This window comes from Accipiter gentilis, chromosome 13 (genome assembly GCF_929443795.1).
Source record: "Accipiter gentilis chromosome 13, bAccGen1.1, whole genome shotgun sequence".
In the NCBI taxonomy this organism is placed as follows: Eukaryota; Metazoa; Chordata; class Aves; order Accipitriformes; family Accipitridae; genus Astur; species Astur gentilis.
In genome coordinates this window covers 17,093,783-17,118,464 of record NC_064892.1, presented here as the reverse complement: position 1 = coordinate 17,118,464, position 24,682 = coordinate 17,093,783, and the positions used below count along the sequence as shown (strand labels likewise).

At 37.4% G+C, this 24,682-nt stretch overlaps 1 protein-coding gene across 14 annotated transcripts in view; it reads right to left on the bottom strand.

Annotated features, from left to right (window-relative positions):
- MYCBP2 (MYC binding protein 2) overlaps nt 1–24,682 on the bottom strand; it is a 205,306-nt gene that overhangs the window by 160,615 nt on the left and 20,009 nt on the right. For all 14 annotated transcript variants that reach the window (XM_049815912.1, XM_049815905.1, XM_049815906.1 and 11 more), the window contains exons 2-8: nt 16,535–16,610; nt 8,105–8,320; nt 6,326–6,479; nt 4,738–4,934; nt 4,282–4,524; nt 3,932–4,003; nt 994–1,090 (exon numbers count right to left, since the gene is read on the bottom strand). In XM_049815912.1, the coding sequence (XP_049671869.1) occupies nt 994–1,090; nt 3,932–4,003; nt 4,282–4,524; nt 4,738–4,934; nt 6,326–6,479; nt 8,105–8,320; nt 16,535–16,610 (1,055 nt within the window). The remainder of the gene's footprint in view (nt 1–993; nt 1,091–3,931; nt 4,004–4,281; nt 4,525–4,737; nt 4,935–6,325; nt 6,480–8,104; nt 8,321–16,534; nt 16,611–24,682) is intronic.

Here is a 24,682-nt window from a genome sequence, read left to right as displayed (position 1 = left end):
GGTAACTTAATTAAGGACCTCAAAGGACCCTACTGGTTGAAGAAGCTGCCTTGAGGTGAAAAAAGTGGAAAAGCAATCCTACAAGGCAATTTGTCAGGTCCTTGAATGTGCCCTCACTCAAATTTCTCATACAGCCCCACCAAGACCAAGCAGCTTAAATAGACATCCACATTTTAAGGACTTGCAGAAAGTTGCATAGACTAGATTCTACATTCACAGTTTGTTTCAAAAAATTACTGTTTGTGTTTGAAATAGAAAAAGCCTACAGAATTTTTCTGAGTGCCTTCTTATTTTTGTCAGGATACAACACAAAATCTTTCTTCTCATCTGTAGAATAAGCCTATCACTGTTCAATCAAAAAATATTCTTGTGCCCTTCTACTGTTCACATGAGTGGCTAAGAACAGATGTATTTCACCAGGAGGCCATTAAAACATGTTCCAGGAACATCCTCATTTTCTAAACAGAGACCCAAACAAAAACTAAACTACAGAAAAATATCCCCAAACAAATAAACAAAGACCCCCACCAGTTTAACATCAGAAGCATGGTCCATCAGTGTTCATTAGCCTCCTTTGGTTTTTGGATACATTTCTACCTATATTAAAAATGGCTTTGGTCATAGTTTGTAATTACATACATGTAACAGATACTGGAAACAAAGTCGTATCTGAGCCAAATGCTCAAAGTTCAAACGAGGAAGAAATAAAAATTCTTTAAGAAGGAAGTTAAGCTCTTGGAGTCTTTAAATTAATATCACCATACATTCTAAAATGTAGCAATATTCTTCCAGTAGTTGGAGTAAGATGCAAGACCTCTGAATAAAATACTGCAGCTAGCCTAACACAGCAAATCAAAGTCATAAAAAAGCAGTCTCTTTGTGATCTCAAAATCTGTCTCAATTTCTCTTCTGCTTACCTGAAAATACATAGCATGTAAACAGTAAACTATAGCAGTAAACTATAACCATCTTCTTGTACCTGGAGGTTCTTACCTGGCAAAGCAACTGTACCGTCTTGTTCCAAAGTTTCAGGGTTTATTCTTACAGCTGTCATACTGTGATTATTTGCATCTCTATATAATAAATAACCCTGGTAAGAGTAAGAATATATATATATTGGTATGAAAATATTCTTAAATACATCAAAGGATATTGTCAAAAGTGAAAAAACTGCAATCATTATTTTAGGTATTGTTTAAAAATTTTTGAAAGCTTTTACATCAAATTTGCTTCATTTTGATAATCGACTTTTTTCCACTAATCAAATTCTGCAATAAAAACCAGAAATTTGATGTCCTTCCTCTATACTTTACACATGCTATGGATCAGCGTGCTGAAGCTCATATACAGCTTTTGAAGCCACATATAGCAATTCTGTTCTTCATATGTGTATACAATTACAGCTAAAGGCCACAGCCACAGCAAAAAACAATGTTCCTGTCCCACTTTCCAAATCAACAAAAGATTCACAGGTATTCTGGGAAGGAGATACATATATAGAAGAGTCATCATTAATGAATATTAATATGTCCATTAAAAACTAGGGAATTTTTCAAATATGTTAAAAGATTCCAGGTATTTATTCTTTCTGAGCTCTTCACCAAAGAAATGCCTGCAAAGTATATGGTGATTTTGGTAACAGCGGCCATGACACAAGGTTACATACAATGAGTTCCTGTACTGCTCACCTCCCAACTCCTAACCAGACCTAGAAGAAGGGAGATATTTGGGACTAATCATTTCTTCTTTCTGTTTCTCCACATGCAGAATACATTCATTCCCCAAGATTACCTATTCTGGTCAGCAACCCACATCAAGAAGTCTCCCTTGGTATACCAAAATAGCATCTTCTCTCTCTGTTCATACGTATGTTCATATTTTTTTAAAGGTTTGATTCAGTCATCAGTTTAGATTTGCTTACCTGACACTCACATTTGAGGTTTATCGTTTATACCTATAACTTGAGTGCACTTTTAAACACACACAGCCAAAGAAGTTTTGCTTTAGCTTAAACTAGATAGGTTGCATAAGCCCCCACATTTGCATAATGTGCACAGATCCATGTGAAGCAATATGGCAACGTTGCTCTTCTATCTTTTTTGATCCCACAATGCCTGTGAACCCTTGACAGATTTTTGAGGAAGCAGGGTAGAAACAGGTAGGGAATTTACACTTAGAAAGCACTTCTGCTATAAAAGCAGCTACAGGAAAGGAAAAAGATTACTTAAGGGCACTTATGAACATATTCATTCAAGGTGACTGAGGCCAAGCAAAGTAGTATTCACATACAGGAGGGTTGCAGAGGCCAATATGCATAATGACTACATAATGATTCTAACAACAGCAGTGACATAACAAGAGAAATTACAATGGCTTGCACTTGCTTGAAGCATGACTGGCCTCAGATGTGGATTCTACACATCTAAGAACAGATGAATTTCACAGGGACATTACTAAGGCTTAACCTCAGAATATCTTCATTTGTCAAAGAGTCAGAGACCCTAATTACAATCATCTAACAACAACAGAAAAACCCAACCAACTCTCCTCCTCCCGTCTAAAACTAGTTGAATTTTCCTGGATAAATCAATCTCTGTGAAATGAGGAAAACCAAACCCACACAAACTAGGATAATTAAGTAAAGAGCATTAAAGCAGATCAAAAAGCTTCAGTCTAAAGAAAGTCAGATGAACTGAGAAAAATCACTTGAATTTGAGCTAACTTTAACAAAGCACCTGAAGGGAAATGAGACCAAGAACACATCTTACCTCTTCTGCAGACACATACTTAGCAGTAAGTGCAACTTACACATCTTCCTATAAATATAGCCCCAGAGTGACATTTTTGCAACTAGCAGTGCCTTTGAGTGCAGAGTGCATACACCTGTACAAGCACTCAAAGAACATCAAATATATTTATAGATATGTACAGGATGTCCAAATGTCTAACTCTATATAGTGAAACTGTATGGATTCTATTCCTTTCCAAACTGAAAACAGGCTCCTGAATGAATGCAACCACACACATTTGTATTGTGCCAGTATACCTTTTGGTGATCTGTTTCAAATCTAAACAAAACCAGATTCTGTATATATCTCACTTCAAAAGTGTGGCAAGGAGTACACTTAATTACAATAAAAATTGCTCAGTAGTTAAAAAGTGAAGTAAATTAATTGTTCTCCGAAATTTAATTTTTGGTTTGTTGTGGCATTTTTTTCATTTGGGGGGTGGGTTGGTTGTTTGGGGTTTTGGGGTTTTTTTTTTGTTTTGTTGTGGGTTTTTTGAGAGAAAGAGAGAGAGAGACTGCTCTCAGTGGTAATAACAGGATTCTAAAAAACAGCACTATTTCTATAATGAATGCCAAAGGTATAAGAAAAGGTGGTTGATATTCCAGAAACTAAGTCTAAAAAAACCCAAAACATCCAAATATAGCTAACTCTGCAGTGGTAACAACAACAATTATCTCTACTTATGGTTTACACACCCTCAATCCTCCCCCAGCAAAAACAGCACTTCCTTATTTTACTGCAAATGTCTTTAAATCAATTTATTTTCATAAATAGGTATTTCAAGTATTTTTTTACACTATTATGTTGGAACAGCACATTTTTACATCCACTGACTTCCTTTAAGAAGCACACATCAGTTGACTGTACAATTCATAAATTTACTTATTAAACCATCATATTTTGAGAAAGTCTTTACAGTGACAACAGAAATCAAAGACACTTCATGACTCCTTTCTATATGCCAGTACCATCAGATGTTCTTCATCTTCCACAATTTAAAAGTCAGTACCAAAAAATTGACTTTTATAACTAAAGCCAAAGGAACAATACAATACAGACGTAAGCTTACTCTAAGCCAACATCTACTTAAATTACTCATGAGGGATGGGAGCATGGGGCACATGTTTTAAGTATTCACCTACCTGAGCATAGCCTAACCAGGACTTTTTTTCCTTTCTGTTTTTGATGCGGGATGTAGAATTGTATATATGGCCCTGAAAAGCAAAAAACCTCCAATCACTTAACAAATATCAGACTGACAATTTTACGCATAATCATTTACCATCTAAATAACAATTTCTTCAACTATATTGAGAAGTGAAAATTGTAAGAAAATGCTGTAATATCATAGAAATCACAGAAAAAGTTAAGACAAACTGTAAAAGAACTGATCATTAGTAAGCTACAAAAGATCCTCAATGGAAACAGGACATCATAAAAGTTAAGTTAAAATATTAACTATCATTCATCAGACAAGAAGAAATCGCATTACCCTCACTGTCCCACTATATCCAGAGCCAATTTTGTAAAGTCCATCTTTACATAACAGATAGAGGAAAAAACCATCACTCTGAAGTAGACACTGGTCATCTTCATCTACAGATATTTCTTTCAATGGCCATTTGTGCATCAAGGCTGCCTTCTTTATCCCATTACTGAACCAGTCCTGTATTTGGATTTTGCCCACCAGAACTGCCTGTACACTCCGCTGAAGAGAGTTTAAAATGGTTGGCACCTAAACAGTAAAAGAAATAGTGAGTGAAAAACATGACATTTTAAAATGTATTTTCTGTTCTATCCCCAACTCAAGAAAGACAAAGAAATACCTACTCTCATCTCAAGAACAGTGAGGCAAAAAAATTTAACTGAATTTACACAATAGATCTCAGAACTCATGTACACATCATTTACATAAATTCCTAGATACAAAGAAGTTTTAGCTCAAGACCTGAATAGTCTGACAAGCATGGCTGCCATTATTGGTGAGGATAGCAGAGATTGCTTGCAATGTTCTTCCTGTCTCTCCCCATGCAGCTACCAAACTGAAGAGGCAAGCGCAGGAAAGTGCTGTCAAGGACTGTCCTGTACTGTCATTCATTCCTGTGCTACGGACAGTTATCTCCAGAAGAAGCTGGAACAGGGATTCTGCAGATAAAACAGAGCAATTACAAGTCACAAAATCATACCAAGCAATTTTCCAGGCAATGGGAAATTAAACTTACAAAATACATGATACATCCTTCCTCAGCCATTAAGTTTAGCCTTAGACAGAAAAGAAAGTGTCCCATTTAAATAGGTCTAAAACATCCTTAACTTTTCATTCTTTTTCAGCCAGAAAATGTCGAGTCTTTATAATCACAATGGCTGGAGAACAAGAAAAACTAAGTCCTTCTGTTACAGTGGAACACATTAATAAGAAATGGGCCAGAAGGAGTTACTTTACCTGCCTATTCAGTCTACCTCATCACTGAGATGTGTAGGTCTTGACCAAACTTGTCTAATCTTTATGACCATTACCCATGCTGAAGCACATCCTATTTCTCAGAAACGAGCATTTCAAATCAAAGCTTGAAAATTATTTTGATCATATGCCTCCTTTCAAGCACTGTGTAGCAGCTGAACATCTGTAACAATCAAGGTGTGAACAGAAATTCCACCTCAATTTTTTTGATTGTATATACAAATAATCGCTAAGGCAGTAATCAAAACAAAGCCGCCTTTGTAGCTTTTTTAATACTCTGTGCATCAACACAAAATAAAAGCTTTCTGTAGCAAATTACGATCATCTTTGGAAATGGAATACTGTTGAGCCATAACGTAGGGAAAACAAACATAGAAAGTCTGAACATATATTTTATTTTTTCATTTTTAAACAACAGATGCTACAGCCTAGCATTCCTTGCAGTTCTATAAACCAGTACAAACTATGAATTATCAAAAGATAATTGGATTTTAACTTAAAGGACATAACCAATCATACGCTCAAAGCCATCAAGAGTTCAACTTTTATTTTCAATATCATTAAAAGCAAAATTAATTTTCAGGGAAGCTTTTGGATTGCCAGACGAAATAAAAGCAAGCATTCTGACACTTTGTTTAGCAGCTTTATACAAATTACAACATTAAATAGCTAAGCCATTGATTACAACAGCAGGTTGCAAGAGAAGTTCACTGTAGAACTACCTTCTTTCCAATAAGACTAAGTATTTTATAGCTGCGCTAAGACAAATGAATCACAATTTGTAAGGTTATAAGGTTTACTATGTGTCAGTGAAACTCGCACTACACAGCAACAAAATATGACTATATCTATATACACACACACCTTTACATGTTAACATTCCTGTTCCACAGAAGATTAATGCTGAGAAAGTACTGGTTACATACACCATAAGGAGTTTACACTCCAGAATAAAGTCAGTCAGTTCAGAACAAGCATGTTACTATCTCACAAATACTTGCTAGGAACCATTTTCTTCTGTCCAACACAATAACAGATTATGTTAATACAAATACAGTAACAGATGAGATATTACCTAGGACTTCAGGAGGCTCTGATTGCAGGCCTTCTGGTTGCTGGCCCTGGAGCACATTAAGTAGGGCTTGTAGGCTCCTTAGGCACAAGGATGGATGAGAAAATCTCGTCTCCTTTATCAGTTCAAAGACTTCACATAATCCAACTTCAATGATCTAAACAAGTACAGATATTTCAGAGTATCTGTTAATATAATATTTTTGGATCTTCATCAATGAAGTTATATCCCAATGTTCACAGAACAAGACAGTTACTCGAATAACAAAAAGGTAATACAGAATACAATACTAATTCACAAGAGAATCAGTATCAAGAACCCACCTACACAACTGTACTAGCAAATACTACACAGAAATAATGTCGTCATATGAAAGAGCATACCTAAGCAGAGTAATAGTTCCCTGAAAAAATAAGGAAACTTAAAATTTTTTGGACAATGTAAGACAGTGTGCCTCTGAGCCCTTCTAATTTCTACTGAGTTCACACTTTATTTGACAGACCTCTTGTTCCTTTTTTCCTTGCTTATTAATGTGAGCCAGCAAGCTAGAATTGGCTTGCAACCTCACTTGCCAATTCGAGTAATGATACATTTGACAGCTGATACTGGCAGCACTAGCACTTTCCCCTCCAAAGGCCTCTGAGATTGTTTTTGTGACAATATAAAAAATAAAGATTAATTGCTCGTCACTAAAACTCCATACGTACTCATCACAGACATGCATTACACCAACTAATACAACATCTGTAAGAGCACTGTTACAGCCACTCCTAACTTTCCCTTTTACAATTCCTGAATATTCTGAGATTACAGTTATGCTTCTCTCCACTGACTAGCCAGTCCCTTTCACTTTCTTCTCAAACTCAGTATGCAATAATGATGAGGATGAAAGAAAAGTGAGTAAGGTTAACTCATTACAAATAAGCAACCATGTCTTCAAAACTTCACTATGTGTTTCTGTCAGGAGAGCAGAGCCCCAGTGATCAGTGTTTAATATAGATTCACCCCTGAGTAAAATCTAAGGAAAAAGACTGAAATGTGAAAATAAATAAAATTGTTAATGGAACTGCCACTCATGCTTAAAAAAAGATCTATTCTGACAGTCAGCTAGAAGTTCTACTGGACACCTTGTAACTGTCTGCTGTCATTCAATTTATTTCTCCTGTCTTTCAGAAGTTTTTTTTACATCTGTTTGATTTTAGGAGGAAGGATAGAAACATAATCACATCAAGTCCTCAAAGTGCTACAGCAATTTTCCTGCAAATTACACCTTAAATTTTGTATCTTCAATGGAGTGGGGGAAAAACACATGCATGGAATCTACAGGGGGGGGGGAAAGGTCAACGAAATAACAGGACAGATGTTTTTTTCCAGGATCCAAAACTCAGCATCATCTTGCAGGCTAAAGAATAAATACACTGTAGTACATTTTTAGAAATATCCTTTCTTTTCAGTGATACTATCTTTGAGAGAAACTGAGAAGTTTCTTGTATTCTTCCCAATCTTCAGACAGAAAACCTCATCTAGCAGCTGACAGACGCAGCTGAAGAAAGCAGAGAACCTAACACAGTGGAGAAAATAACTTGACTTTAAAATTAATTATTGGCCAGGTACATAGATCTTCCTAATTCATCAAATCAGATGATTTTGGACTAGATGGACTACAAATAAAACTCTAGCTATTTTCTGAGCAGCTGGCTTATAAGGCTGTTCTTTATTCCCCACAAAGGGCATACCAACTTTAGATCACATACATGGCACACTTTAAAGACAGTTACTTGCCTTTGGAAGTTTAATAGGTGGCTCTTTGGATTCCTCCTCTTCATCACTGTCCGAATCCCCACTCTGTACACTGTTCTTTGAAGCCAAAGATACAGATGCTTCCTTTTTTTGCCACTCCAACACACAATGGCGGACATTGCAGTAAACATTAAAAGCTGAAGGGTTGCTATGTAGTCTGATATCTGGTATGGTTATTGTACTCTCTAGGCTTTCAGTCTGAAAAACAAGATTATTTTAAGTTTATTAGAAGTTTCAAGCTTTGCTAAATACAGGTAATCTCAACACTCTCAATAATTACGGCCAACCAAATGATTCTCAAACTGGAGAATGAACTTTCCTGTTGAAGTACCAATTATAATTCAGGCAGGGAAGAAAGGAGGAGGAGGAAGAAAATATTCCATCTGGCTTTAGTCTCTACCTCTCATAACTTGATGAGGACACTAGGACATAAAGTGAAATCAGCTCAGGCTACAGAATAGTGCAAACCTGTGCCACAGTCAATAGCAGAATTTAGGATTTATCTTCTTTACAGGGGTCAGCTGTTTGTTTGGGGTTTTTAAATTATTACTATTGAATTTTAAAATGCATTATATTTTATTCTAGTTGTTAATTTTTAATCTATTGGTAAATAACAAAAATTTAAGCTGTTTGCTAAATGTATACTAGAAATTTAAAATATCATTAGGTGTTTTCTCATTAAATGAAAACATGGCAAGTTCAAAAACTCCCCCAGCATGATGCTGTGGGTAATAATTTTGTGGATAGCAACAACCTAATGGACAAACTACTGAATGCAAAAATCTATCAAGGTCTATGAAATCACAGAACACCATCCAATTTTCAGAAGACCTGAGCCACAAAGTTTCTGAGAAACTACCACTACCCATGCCCTTACCCTACCACTACCCTGCCCCACTCTTTCCTTGGTATCTGCTACTGGTATATTACTGTCAGCCACTGCCAAGACACAGAAGAGCCTTCATGAGGCTGTCATTAGACTTGGAAAAATATTAAGAAAAAACTTTTTTTAAAAAAAATCTTTTAAATTCCACCCCATACTCTCCCTTTCTGCAACAGTAAGATGGAACAGGAGGAACAATAGACTTAAAAAACAAACAAAACCCCACAACAACAACAACAAAAATCCCCAGGCAGGATTATACTTTCTCTTCTGTCGTATGCTACCAAAGACTAGGCTGGTTTGAGCACAGGCTATGAAAAACTGGACTTCAGGCATATGGGAAGAAGCAATTCCCTGTAACACCCTGGTGTAGACAGAGGGCACAGAGATTTTATAAGGAGAGAAGGCCTAGGGTTAAAGGTAGAGGACAAATTACTTGAACACGCAAGGCAGAATTTGGAGGAGCATTAGGCTAGACCGAGTCAGGGTCTAACTAACTTCACAAGGTTATTTTGGTTTGTTTCTAGTATTCTTGGGGGTAGTGAGGGTAGAGGCTTTTTGTCTTTTTCTTTTGTTTTTCTTTCTTTTTATTTAAGGGGGACAGATATTGTGAACAACCACATTCACTTGGCAGGAGAGCACACAGTGAATTACATTGGAGTGATCTGGAACACATCAGAGTGGAAATACTCATACATCTGTGACAGCAGTAATAGGAAAGAGGACTTTAAACTAGCAGAGAAGAGCGGAAAAGAATTATGAGAACCAGTGAACTGGATAATGTTTTAATGGGGTGATTTATTTTTCTACAATATGGCAGCCACAATTTTGTTCATCAAAACACAGCAATGGTTCACAACACATTTTTATCTGCACTTATCTTTTTATTATTACCAGAAATAACACAGGCTTCTAAATTAGGCCATTTAACACCATATGTTATAAAGCTTAACAAAAAATTCAAAATAACTTCAAAATATTTCAAAGTTTACATATTTCCTTTTATTTTTTATTCTAACTGTACTGGCACATACTTACATATCCTTCCTTTTCATTATTACTACAAAATTACTGCAAGCTAAAACATTAAGAAGCAATGGTATACTCTGTAGCCTAACCAACACAGACAGTGTGTTATTTTTTCTTACCTGTGTCAGTGTTAGCAGTAAGCATAAAAATATAAAGATAATGGGGTTGGGGAAGCTGGTAAAAGTTCCCTACATATACACACTGAAAGTTTGGGGTGGGTTGGGGGTTTTTTTCGCCCTTTTTTTTTTTAGCACAAAAGAACTTCTGCCATTAGGGATTGAAAGACAACATAAGTTTAGTCCCTGTTCAACGTGAATATCTTTGAAATAATAAAGCTGCTGGTAAAAACCCACAATATTAATCAGTGCAAGAACTCAAGGTACAACCTCATATGTCATTCCAGAATCAAAGTGCATCAAAATAGATTTGGACTGATACCAATAATAATGAGCTACTACATACTTTAAAATGTATTTAGCACCAGAAAACTAAACGGTTTTAACATATGACTCTTCTGTATGTCAAATATCCATACACACAGCCCAAGAGTTTTTGCAGCTGCTGTGAAGGCAAAGGCACAATATCAGCTTTCAGCTTTAAAACTAACTCAGTTGAACAGTACAGGTTAAAAAAAATTTAGTAAGTTTCCTATGCACTTCCTAGTTTACCGACACTTACAGGAAGAGAAAAATATCTGGAATCTCTGAAATATCTCTATCTGAAGTTCACTTATCTAATTAGTATCACGTATTGTAATCATAACTTCTGTGAAGAGTTTCCATTCCAGTTCTTTTTTTGTCAGGAGTTCAGCTTAGTCTTTGTTCCAGAACAGCCTAAGTTCTGTAGCTCATGTAGCCTCTTTTGAAACAGGCTGGACAAATTGTTTAACCAGCACAGGTAATTTTAGACTTTACAGTGCTAGATAGAGTATCAATGTATGTTTTCTTGGCTATTAATAATAAGGTGACTAATTTTCAGAAGTAAACTCCTTCCATATTCTCAATACTTTACAACTATTAAAAACTCCTTTACCTAATGCTTTAGCTTTTAAACAGCAAGAACTCTAACCATTCTTTCTGTGTCTCAACTCTTCTACAACAGTGCACAAACTATAGCTATATACATTAATCTCCTACCCAGACTTCAGTATAGCACAACATACTCCAGAAATCCCTGCTCTATCCAAACAGTGTAGCACTAGAATATACGACTCAGAACTAGAGATTAATTCCTAGCTTGATGTTAACCCACCGTTTACATTTCTTTGTTCATTCCTCCACTTTCCCTCCACAATACCTTATCTCTGAGAATTGTACATTCTTTGAAACTAGAAGTATCTTATGCTCTATTCTGTTATACACTTTAGCAGTCCTAACAATGTCCCTTAAGAATAATTTTGAAATTCACTACTTGGTTTTGTCAGTTTAAAAGCACTGGCCCTAGGACTGTACTAAATAAATCCCTTTTTGAACAATAAGTTGTTGGGTTGTAAAAGCAGGTTAAAACTTAAGGATAATTATGACTTTCACTGTTTACTGTCTTTCATTTGAGGGAGAAAAAACCCTCAATTAACATTAAATATGTAAGCATACAAATGCTTAGTATGTCTCAAGGCAAAAGAAAGGTGCTGAATGACAAGACACATTGTTTCTGGTTGGAGAGTAGGAACAGAACTTCCAATCATCATGTTGTTCTCTCTCTCCCCCCCCACAAACTTCATGGTAAGGTAAAAACCACTGATGATTTATTTGTGATCAATCTGCTCAAGTCTCTGAAGGGCTTTAACTATAATATTTGTAGTTTCCAGGTCTTCAAAACAAACATCTGTTCAAAAGTGGAGGTATATATGAGCAGGTTGTATAAACACGACTTTCTTAGTTTTCTTTTACAGAAGGCTGAAAAAAACACAAAACCACAAACCCGAAACAGGAAAACTTTCTGCCCCTCTAATGCAAATACTCATTCAGTGAGCAGCTTTCTTTTTTTTAACCTTTTTTTCAACAGTGGCAGTAGAAAGTATTCAAAACAGACATCAGAAGTTTTTTTCCATATGAGGCAAGTTTCTTCCTTTCCAGATTACAACAGATTCCTAACTTCACTGAGGTGAGATGAACTGATCCAAGTTAGGAGACTGCGACTTAAGTTCCCCCATCATCAACTGGAAGTTCCTTTTTGTGCAACTAATGAGAGCCATGGCATTGGGTCACTTGTACACAGCCATACAAACTTCCCAATAATAAGAGATTCGCACTACCACCTGTACAGTCTTACTAAAGAGATACTCAGTGTTTGTCACATCTTCTGCCTTGAGCGCTGGAAAAATTTATTTGTGCTAGACAGGACACCTAAAATTAAATTTTGGTAGAAAGGAAGAACAATTTTTAAACATGACATCATTCTTACAAACTGTGCAATATTAAACTTGAAAAAGGAGATTCTCAACTGAAACCATACAAGGTGAGGTAACAGTGATAAAAGGTCATCTCAATGGCCAGAAGGACTAAGGCATCTTTTACAGAGAATATGTAAAGGCAGTAAACCTAATTAAATCCCTCACACAAGTTTTCTGTATTTTAGGTAGACAAAACAGAAGCAGATAATGTTCTCCAAACATTGAAGATAAAATTAGAAAAGCCTTTAAGTTTTAAAAAATACTGAAGAAAGAACAATTCAATCCTGAACTACTGAATAATGAAATCTAAATGCAAGTCTGAGAAATTGCAATGCCAATATAAGTAAAGAATCATGAATATAGGTTTAATACATAAAGGTAAAACTTTATTTCATGTGTTACTTTTTTTCTAAAAGATAAGAGACTATCTTACAAGAGAAAAACTGAAGCGCAAATGCCCATAGCCTGATGTATGACTTGGCCTTGTAAATATATAGTCCCTGCTAAATGGAAGGATACATTACGTAGGAGAGGTTAAAGGGCACAGGTTTGGTTCACAAAATAGAGCAACCAGACTCACAAGTGCTCTTCTCAGTTAGCCTTTTGTAATGTTCCAGTACACTCAAGGAAAAAAGTGGGAAAACCAAAACCCTCTGGTCTCCTTTACACTTGTTTCACATCTAAACAAACTTCCCAAAAGACAAAATCCATAAATAGCTTATTTTCTGACCAATTTATTTCCTTCCTCTTGAACCAGATGACTGCAATAATGGTTTATTCTCAGATGTGATGGAAATAGACTATAATCTAGAAGAGGAAAGTTAATCTGTTGTTAAATATAGGTAAGGCTATAATAACCATCTGATCTAACCTCTGCATAACAGAGCATTGAACCTCCCCAAATTCTTCTGTGAACAATTCAAACATCTCTTAGAAAAGGATACCCTCTTAAGGCTGAAACACCAAATAATACAAAAGTCATTGAAAACACTGCCAAATTATTTGAGAAGCTACATGTGTTTTTAATGAGACAAATATTTATCCCAGTTCATCCACCTTATACAACTAATCATTAGCTTACAATAAATTTGTCTGGTACATGAACTGTCCTTTCCAAAGGTTTTATTTCTTCCATTTGTATAAAGCTAAACAAGTTATAGTTTAAAACATCTGCATAAAGTAAGCAGGTGGGTGCCAATCATTGCAAGTACATTCTTTTGTCTCTGGAGGACTCCAATTTTTCAGTATTCTTCAGATAACGTTATGGGAATAGAAGATGGTGAACTCTAGCTTTCCATCCAGTCTCTCAGCTAAGTGTCCTAAACAACACTTTTATGAGTGAGCAGTAGAATGCGAAAACTCCAGAGGGTAAAAAGGGGAGAGGGAGGGGAAGCAGAAACATTCATAGGGTTGAGATAATTTAACACAGCCTACAATTTTCTAGTGATAATTGTTGCCAAGAAAAAAAAAATAAAAGGCGGGGGGGTGGAATCCTAGGTGCTACACCCACACCTAATAATAACTTTTTTTTTTCTATGTAAAAGTCACTCTATTCAGCACTGGATTTCTAAAGCCAAAATGCACTGCACCGACACGGAAAACTTTTATACATCTGTTTAAAAAAAGATACTAAACCACAAAACCAAAAGTTAACGGTAGTTCAAATACAACTGATCATAACACGACCCCAGCTTAGAAACAGAATAAGGCTCAAACTACTGGGCTGCATTAAAAAACAATGTTTTATACTTAAAATGTTATAACATTTAATGCTTAAATGGTGGAAGTAATTTTCTTCCCGTTGTTCAACAATTATTATTTTTTTTAATGTTCTCTCCTCTTCAATTACACAATTATCATTTTCAGTAAGTGCAGGATATAAACAACAAATTTTTGGGTTCCTTCAGCTTATTCTTAATTTAAGGCCTTCCCTGCCTCTACCAAGCATATTAAGAGAAAGCTCCCATCTCTGTTCAGACCAAAAGACCCTGCTTCTTAAAAAATAAACTGATGCACTCAAGCTCTCCTGCTCAGAACGTCCCGTAGTGATGGACTTTTCAATCTGCCCTATTATAAGGCTTCAAATGGAAACTCACATTTTCCTGACAATACGCACATCTGGTTTCAGACATTCCAGTACAAAAATCATCATTGTGCTTATTCTGCACTGGTAAGCATGGGGATGCATTGAAAAGCGTATGGTGGGGGAAAAAAAACAGCAAACCCAACAATAAAAAAACAAGGAAACAACCGAAAACAAAACAAACCCACCTTGTCAGTAAACAAAGTTTGATAACCTAAAGATATGAAGCTGATTTTATCCTTCCCTTTTCAACTACTTTTTTCAGGAAATACAAAATTTCCTGCTATCATGCAGGAATAAGGTGGAATGTCTTTCTGCACCTCAGTGACTCGGAACAAACACCAATGCTCTGCTGGTCAACCCTGGCCTGCCTCAAACACTGTGTAGAATACAGACATCAGTAAAAGACACACAAAACCCATTATGCCTTTCAAAGGCAGATAAATCTCACTTAATGCATCAAGTAGAAGCTGTTTTAAATCTAAGGAAAAATCTTGAAAACAACCCTCCATACGCATGAGGTCCAGAGATGATCAGTTAGTGCCAAATCTATAACTACGGACAAGAACCAGCCTTTAATATGCTCGTGTTTTGGCCACTCAGAAGGGATCCTGCCAATCCATTTATCCAATACAACTAAATCCAAGAAGCACATTTGATCATCAAGCTTGTGAAGAACACCAGTTCTGGATTTAGCTTCCTACTTGGCAGTTAAACTAGGGCACCACTATCCAGAAAGACAAGGTTCCCTTTAAATAGTAACAATGATCCCAGCTGAAGAGTTATCTTGTTTTAAAAGCGTATGTTTCTGACGTCAGACAGAACACACAAAGACTTAACTACATTCTGCAAAATTTCTTCAAATTTCTAGTTTGGTTTTCTGTGCTGACAGTGGGTCTGATAAAATCATGAAGCGAACAAGCTAAAAACTTATATCATCATAGCAACAGAAGAAAGGGCTGAAAAATTCAGTTTGGACCTTAAATATTTCACTGTACAGTACTGAGAACAGAAGTGAAGATAAGCCCCTTCTATACCATAGTCTGGAGCTGCACTACTTGAGATAAGCAGAACAATCTGGTAAGTATCCAAAAAGGCAATACCAAATGAAGAGATACAGGGCTTGCTTCACCCTCCACCCTCCTAAAGCCATCTGTCTTGAGATAGAGTAACTACACAAGGTTTGGCAAATAGGGATAAGATGGCCAATTTGATCTACAGTGTGTTTGTATTATAAGGGCATTCAACTGGCTAGAAAATGTTTCCACTTGTATTTCAGTGGTTCTCTCCTTCCGAACCATTCCAGAAATGAGCTACTTTCTCTTTACCAACTACAATGGGAACCTAGGAAGAAGCCTCCGTGCCTGCAGTAAGCCTTCATGAAAATCCCTCCAAGACTCTAGCTTAAACAGAGAAATAATAGCTCTCTAATAGAGAAAGAATGCAGCAGAGCAGTATTTTAAAATACTGTTGCTTCTGCCTAGATTTCTTCTCTGCAACAAGTAAACATGTAAACATTTTTATGAAGTTCCTATACTGCTCCCATGCAACTCCCAATGCATTTAAAGTGATGGGGGCAAGGGTTACAGGAGAAGAAAATATTAGCTGAAAGTATCATCTATTCCATTATGAAGGAATTTTCAGAGGTAACTTTGCATTCCTTTGACATTCAATGCTTCCTTCATCCTTTAGCCAATATGGACAGAAATCTTTGCAGCTAGCATGTTACCTAGACACACATCCCTTAAATTTTAACTATAAGACCAACATGTTTAGCTACTTTTACTGTTTAGGAACTGGAGAACCAAAAATGCTGTTCGTATTATTTCGTGCTGAACATTAGTAGCAAACACAGTTGAATAAGGTTAACATTGGTATCACAGTCATGTAGAACACAGTAAACAAACAATACTAGCATTATCTTTTCTAAACAAATTGCTAGTTACACTTATTTTTTCTTTTATTTCTCTCAATTGAAATTACTTTAATTTTTGATCAGAACTCTAAAGTTAGTTTCAGACTTACCTTGTTGCGTGTTTTTACTTTCAATTTAGTCTTCTGTTTCCTTTTCAATTTTTTCTTGCTAAAAAGTTTCTTACTTCTGAAAAAGAGCAGAAAAGCCATGAGAACAAAAGAATTAAACGCCCTTCTGTATCCCATGGTAAACAGCAGCATGAGCAGAGGAAAAAAATGTCAGGAGTTCTCTAAAATATTATCTCCTAAGCAAAGGGAACCAACACAGGCAGAATTTCAGAGTATAAATCAGAATATAAAGCACTTAAAATGATGCTTTCCTAATGGTTCACTGAATTAAGGGCCTTTACTGTCATCAATTTAAGCAGTATATATGTTAGAACAGACAAAAAAACCCCTGTATTTTATACTGTTTTGCAATACTGTTTCTATTACAAGTCCATTAGTTCTACAACCAATGCTAGAAGCAAGAATTATTGACAATTCTCAGTAAGATAACCTGTTAGTACAGAACACATATGTTTTGTGAAGTCTTTACCAGATAAACATTCAAGCCCTCCAAGACAAAAAGGAAGCTTTAAAAATGTATAATATGGCAGAAAATTCAGTTGGTGGAAGAAACTGCAATTTTTGAACACAAGCTTTTTAGATTTTTGTCTGGACTTTTGCAACCCTCAGTTTACAGACTTTTCATTTCCATCCCTTTACATTACAGGTCTAGCTAACACATGCTCCTTTAATCCTCTTCTGCCCACACCTCATTCCTATCGCATTCTTTTTCTCCTCCATTTTACTACCCCGTTAAAAAAAGAAAAAGACACCATATACACATACACAGTTGTTTTGTCACCCTCACTGAGATTACTCTGAGATGCATGCTTTTTAACCTACTCTGTATTTCTCTGGTCTGTTCACATTACAAGCTCTCTGCAAAGAAACGGCAGATGTTATCTCCAGCATACAGCTGATCCTATACCAGACTTTAAGTAACAGCTACTAACATTCCTCTGTGCCACTTAAACATTACTCAGATAGTTTACTGTTCAGGTGTGTGGTCAACAAACTGGAGGGAAGGGATGCCATCCAGAGGGACCCTGACAGGCTTGAGAAGTTGGCCCGCACGAACCTTGTAAGTTCAACAAGGCCAAGTGCAAGGTCCTGCACATAGGTTGGGGAAATCCCAAGCACAACTACAGGCCAGGCAGAGAACGGATTGAGAGCAGCCCTGAGGAGGACTTGGAGGTGTTGGTTGAAGAGAAGCTCAACATGACCCAGCAATATGCATTTGCAACCCAGAAAGCCAACCATATCCTGGGCTGCATCAAAAGAAGCGTGGCCAGCGGGTTGAGGGAGGTGGATCTCCCCCTCTACTCCGCTCTTGTGAGACCCACCTGGAGTACTGCGTTCAGCTCTGGGGCCCCCAAATTAAGGACATGGAGTGACTCACTGCTGGAGTGAGTCCAGAGGAAGGCCATGAAGATGATCAGGGGGCTGGAGCACCTCTCCTATGAAGACAGGCTGAGAGAGTTGGGGTTGTTCAGCCTGGAGAAGAGAAGGCTTCAGGGACACCTCATAGCAGCCTTCCAGTACCTAAAGGGGGCCTACAAGAAAGCTGGAGAGGGACTTTTTACGAAGGCATGTAGTGATAGGACAAGGGGTAATGGCTTTAAATTGAAAGAGGGTAAAGTCAGATTAGACATAAGAAGTTTTTTGCTGTGAGGGTGGTGAGGCACTGGAACAGGTTGTCCAGAGAGGTTGTGGATGCCCCATCCCTGGCAGTGTTCAAGGCCAGGTTGGATGGGGCTTTGAGCAACCTGGTCTAGTGGAAGATGTTCCTGCCCATGGCAGGGGAGTTGGAACTAGATGATCTTTAAGGTCCCTTCCAACCCAAACAATTCTACGATTAGTTGGAAAAATAAAACTATGGAATCTGAACATCACAGGTAGTAAGAAGTTGCACTTTCAGGTAACAAATTGGAAAGGGATTGAGAATAGAAGAATCTTAGTATTGTATTCAAACAACTTCGTTCTGAATAAAAATTCTGAGGGACTAAAAATATGTTGCTTACTACTCTCTCCTGTACAGCATTCAGACTGCAAGAGTATGCAAGTCTCATGGTCCAGCAGTCAAAAACTGGAAACTAAAGTTTGACCAACAGCCATCAGTCAGAAAACAAGCTCAAAGAACCCCTGCAGAGTATCCCAAGAAAGCTGCCTGCTAGAAATTTCATCACCTTTCCCTTGTTCACCTATTAACAAAGAGGAAGGTACATTCCTCATGAAGACACTTCCTGCAGAAACAAATCAGCTCATCACTTTTCTTATAAGGAACCGCCACCATTATCCCAGAGTTAAGAGAAGTGATTCAGTGAGGGGGAACCCCCCGCCCTCCCCAGTAAATTAAAGCTTATAAAGAGAACCTAGATGACCTCCTAAGGTTTCTTCAACAGTGAAGTTTCAATATGTAACTGTATACAACCTATTTATGAAGCTGAGGGGAAGACATTTCATAAAACCGTTGATGTCCAAATTTCTACAATTAAACCTCATAGTCCATTTCACTATTTAGTTATTCTTACATTAGACAAGTTTTTCTTCCTTATTAGAGTTTAATGCAGTTTATTATTATTCTGCTGTCAAACATGAACAACAGTGCAGTCCCTTCCATTCTGTAGCCACTCAATCTTCTTCTCTGGACCAAATAACCCTTTATGAAACTTTCACCCAAACTAAGTGTAAAAGTCCTGATTTATTTTGGACTTCTGGGCTCTCTCAGTCCATACCACAAGTAACCAAAACTGAAAACAGTACTTATTTGCTGTTGAGAAGATAAAATAGAATTGCCTCCATGGTCACACTTTTACCTATATTCCAGGTATTATTTGGCAGCTTCACAGCAATATGGCATGGCAGATCTATGTAACACAGAGTAACTTGAAAACACTTTCCTGCAAACCTTCAAACTGAGCTTCCAATACTCTTTATCTAGTTGTGCTGTTAATTATGCCTTTTAAACACAGTACAATTTGCACTTACCAGACAACTTGCTAGGCATTGCTTTTTTTTTTTTTTTAAAAGAAAAAGGCCACTGACTCAAGTTGCCAAGACATTTCAAATTTAGTCCTGCTTGCCAAAAACCTTGTAAAGTCTCCAAATTTGTTATAGTCTGCAAACATTATAAGCACTTTTTCATCTCGTAAATATTTCAGAGGACCAGTCCCTGTATTTTTGTATGTATTTCTCTGTGTGTGTATATATACCTAGAAACCCCCAAAATTAAGCCTTCACCCCCCCAATTAAGATTGGGCTCATTTCCAAAGTGACAAAACCCCCGCCATTTTGCAGACTAACTTCATGTGTCAATAATAGCTAGACATGTTTCCTCAAATTAGCAAGCAGGAAAGATCAGCAATGGGCTTACTTCCTCTTTCAGATTTGAAGTCATGGTGCTATGATCTCCCTCATTCATACACCAACCATTAAAGATGCTGCAAGTATTAACTTCTCCTAGTCACTTCACTGTAGCAGTCATTATCTTCAGCAAGTTTTAGGCTTGAATGATTTTTTACATGAAAACAACCTGGGTATAGAAATGCCATGTTGAGAATCCACATTATTTCTTAAAACAAAACCTCAGGGATACTGAAATCCCAACATTTTTGTTGGTAAGTATGCTTTCCCCCTATTTCCAAACAAAACTTCAGAACTAGTAAGTGATTAATTAAAAAAGTTAAAAACCCCTTATCAACACTAATTTTATAAACAGTTCTGAGCAATCTATCATTACTATGCATAACACCAATAAGTTTATGATGTATCTGCATATAACATATAAAGATATATATGATTATCCACAGTTCTACTGTTATATACATTATGCCAAGAGGTTTTAATATTCAGATAGGATAAAATATAGGCAAGTATAATTATGAAAAACAACGTTAAGCAGATTATGAGTAATTTCCTGTTGGAAACCACATGTGTTAATTATAAGCCTGACTATTCTACTGCCTGAAGATTAACAAGACCTGATATGGCTCGGTTTGACTTTTTAGCTAAATTATTGATTATGGTTTTGATTAACAATTGTAAATTGCTTTAAGTTGTCATTTGTAAAGGTCCTGAAACTCTATGCTGACAATCTGCTTCCAGTGGCAGAATGCCTTTAGCCTTTAACTCAGCTGTTGATATTGTTTAGTTCACACAAACCAAACACTGATTATCAGCAAATCTTAGGCAGGTTTTCTGCAAACTGCTTCAAGCCATTGTAAAGCTTGAGATGAATTAGCAGTTTTGAATTGGACCACAAAGGAAGTGCAAGTCAAACAAGTGCAGAACATGAAGTTACCTTGACAAGAAATGCTTGTGGCAAATGGACCTAAAGAAAGATTGAATGGTGCTATTACAGCCTTCACAAAAAGACCTGTTGAGAATAAAAGCAAAGACCTAAAATGTTCAACCCTGGAATATGGAACAATTGTCTCAAACCAAAGGGGAAAAGTGGAGGGTAGGCAACAACTGATAGCTGGACAACTTAAAATAGGTAAAATAGCTGTTAAATGACATGACTGCAACTTCTATTCAGCTTTGAGGCACTTGTAGTAGAACAAAGTAAAAGCATGCTTAGTTTATTTGTTCTCAAACCAGAAGTAGCATTAGCTAGTACATGCAACATCTGCTGCATTATTAGGGGGACGCTCTTCATTTGTCTCAACACCATGGCTCCTTCAGTTCAGAAGAGCTGAGGAAATGCAAACAGAGCACCTTCCCTCCAAGTCACAATAGTCCTGAATTGCAATTCATAGCTTAAATTTGTGAAGGAAGCTTTATGTGTTGAGTGTCCCACCACTCAATGTTTTTACTCAATATGGGTTAACATTATGTTAACCTTATGTTAAGTGTCACACCTGCATAAGCTCTTCTAGGCTGTATGGTACACTAAAGGTGTCACTGATGAGTAGAAAAAAAAATACTATTCTGTCTCTGTTGCCGAGGCAGAATAGGAACAACAAAAGTGTTATTCAACTGCTGTCTGAGCTAAAACCTTTGCTTCTGTCTGAAATGTGTTACCAAAGGTCATGGTAGCTAATACACAGCATTAGACCCAGTCATTCTACTGTTAATTAAATCTTTGAGTACATTTTTGGGAAATGAGTGAATTTAGTAAGCCACACGCTAACACATGCTAAAATTTTTTAAAATTCCAGCTGGCTTTGACTCAGTGTATTTGTCTAAACTTGCTTGCTCTGGTTCGATGGCTAAGCATCTTCAGGAAGAAGTATACTGTTGACAGGAGAGGTCTATAAAAGTCACGCTGTGTCCAGACAAATGACAAATATACCCTATTATTTTGTTTCCACAGGTGCTTACTCTACACAGTTAGCTTAAGCATTCAAGGGCTACTGCAAATGCTCTTAAAGAGGCAGCAACCACTCAGTAACACTGAAATGAAACACTGTCAGATTTGTGATATCAGATAATTCTTTTGTTAGCTCCACTTGGTGGATTATTGCTGCTGGTGGTCAATTTGGTTGGACAAGCAGCAGCAAGCATTTGCTTCTGAACAGCCCGAACTGAAATCCCAAGCTGAAATTGTCAAGCAGCCCATAACTGCAAGCTATTTTATGTCTTAGGGTCTTTCATCACAGCATCGAGTTCCTTAAAAAGCTCGGGATCTACCAACACGCTTTACTCAAGGGCAATGAAATGCGAGTACTGACACATGGACATTGATTGAAAAGTAATTTAGTGATGTTTCCTCCACTGTTTCAACTCAGCTGCCCCCATACTGAATAACAGTGGAAGATCAGCAATACTCATTTTTATGGGCAGAAATCACATAATAACTACTGCCATTTGGCAGCTTTCTTTCTACAGGTATTTTACTGCCATAAAGGATCTACAAACTACAAAACACATTATCCAGAGGTTGTCACTATAAGATGGAATATCATGTTTGCCATACAGGCAGTGGGACTACAAGAAGACTAATTGGACCAAAGCAGTTTGTTAGACATGAGCCACAGTGCCCCACCTCACCCACCTTAAGTTCTGCCCAACAAACTGTCAGGGGAATATCTGACTTGCAAAAGTCTATATGCTTTTATGATTTTCTTTTTGAATAAACGTATTACAACATCTGATTGCCATAATTTTTCAAAGAGTTTTCTTTACTGTCACCCAATAGCAGACAGAAGCTCCACTACTCCTAAGTCACCACTGGAGAACTGAAGTACTACAGACTTATTTACAAAAGGTAGATGGAGAAGAAAAGACTATTTTGAGTAAACAAAGCTGTATCAACATAGAATGACTGCCCAGAAAATGCAAATGACTTCCTTATTCTTTTCTTGTAGTCTCTGGGAGGTATAAATTATACTTCAAAGAAAGCAGCAAACACAGTAATTTTCAATTTCTACCATTTAGTTTGATGGTTTTCCTTTACCTTCCTACAGCCAAACTTCAGCAGAACTTTTATCATAGCTGTTGCAGAACACCAACTGAATTTTCATTGTCCTTTTTGTGATTCAGACAGAATATGAAACAGTTGATGGTGAGCCAATTGAGAGCTGAAGGTTTAGGATTAGAGAGCAGACCAATATTTTTTTGGGTGTCTGCTGCACACAGTCTGATCAGGAAGAAGTAGAGGAGACCTGCAATAAACCTCACATTCACAGGTGTTCATGTTCATATCTGCTGGAAAGGAACACAGCAGGGCACAAGCAACGCAGGAGGTTTCTGGAGCTCATGGATGATAATTTCATGACACAGGTGATTGAGGAGTCAATGAAGGAAGGCACTTTGTTGGACTTGACACTTAAACAAAGACCCAATCAGGTGCATGAAGGCTGGGGGCAATCATGGATGCAGTAACAATGCAGGTAAAGTTTGGGAACCTGGAAGAAGGGAGCAAGGCAAAAGTAGGATCACAACCCTAGACTTCTGAAGAACAGACTGGCCTGTTTGGTGACCTACTTTGAAGAGTCTCATGGGATACATTCCCCTGGAGAGAAAGGGGTGCAGAAGAGTTGGCTGATTTTCAAGGATCACTTCCAAGCTCAAGAATGGTCTATTCACACATGCAGGAAGTCAAACAAAGGAGACAGGAGGCCTGCATAGATGAACAAGGAGCTCCTGACAAAGCTCAAGCACAAAAAGGAAGCATACAGCACATGGAAGCAGGGTCACATCACTCAGGAGAAATACAGATACATGTCTGAGTGTTCAGGGATGGGGTTATAAAAGCCAAAGCCGACCTGGAGTTCAATCTGGCAAGGGACATGAAGGACAAGGTTGGCTTCTATAGGTGTATCAGTAGCAAAATGAAGACTATAGAAAAATGTAAGCCCAATGCTGAATGAGTAAGAGCCCGATCACAAGTGACACCAGTCACCTACACGTTTACTGGTAAAACTAGCCTTCAGCAATGCCATGTCCCTGAGACCAGAGAGAAAATCTAAGTGACTGCCCTCAGTGAAGGAAGTTCAGGTTAGGGAACATTTAAATAAGTCAATGGGACCTGACAGAATGCACCCACAAGTGCCGAGGGAGGTGACTGATGATACTGCAAGGCCACTTGCAGTCTTTGAAAGGTAAGAGTGACTAGCATAGGTTCCTGAGAACTGGAATACAACAATTGTCACTCCTATCTTCAAGAAGAGCAAGAGAGAAGAGTGGGGAATCCAAACATACAAGGGGCAAGATGGTGATAGCTAGTAGTCAGCTTGGTTTTATGAAGAGGAAATCATGCTTGACCAACCTGGTAGCCTTCTATAATGATAAGGCTGTCTGGAGAGCAGTGTATTTTGTTTACTTCAACTTTAGTAAGGCTTTTGACACTGTCAGTGACAACATTCCCATACACAAACTGATGATGTACAAGCTAGATAAACATGGACTGAAAACAGGCCAAATTGATAGGGTCAAAGGGTTGTGAATGAAGGGACAGCACACCTTCAAGCCAGTTTGCAGATAGTACAAAACTTGGAAGAGTTGTTCATAAACCAGAGGGTTGTGCTGCCATTCAGAGGGATCTCAACAGACTGAAGAAATAGGCCACCAGTAATCTCACCAAGTTTAACAAAGAGAAATGCAAAGTCCTGCATCTGTGGAGGAACAACCCCAGGCATCTGTACACACTGTTAGCCGACTGACCAGAAAGTAGGCTTTCAGAAAAAGACCTATGGGTCCTCATGGTGG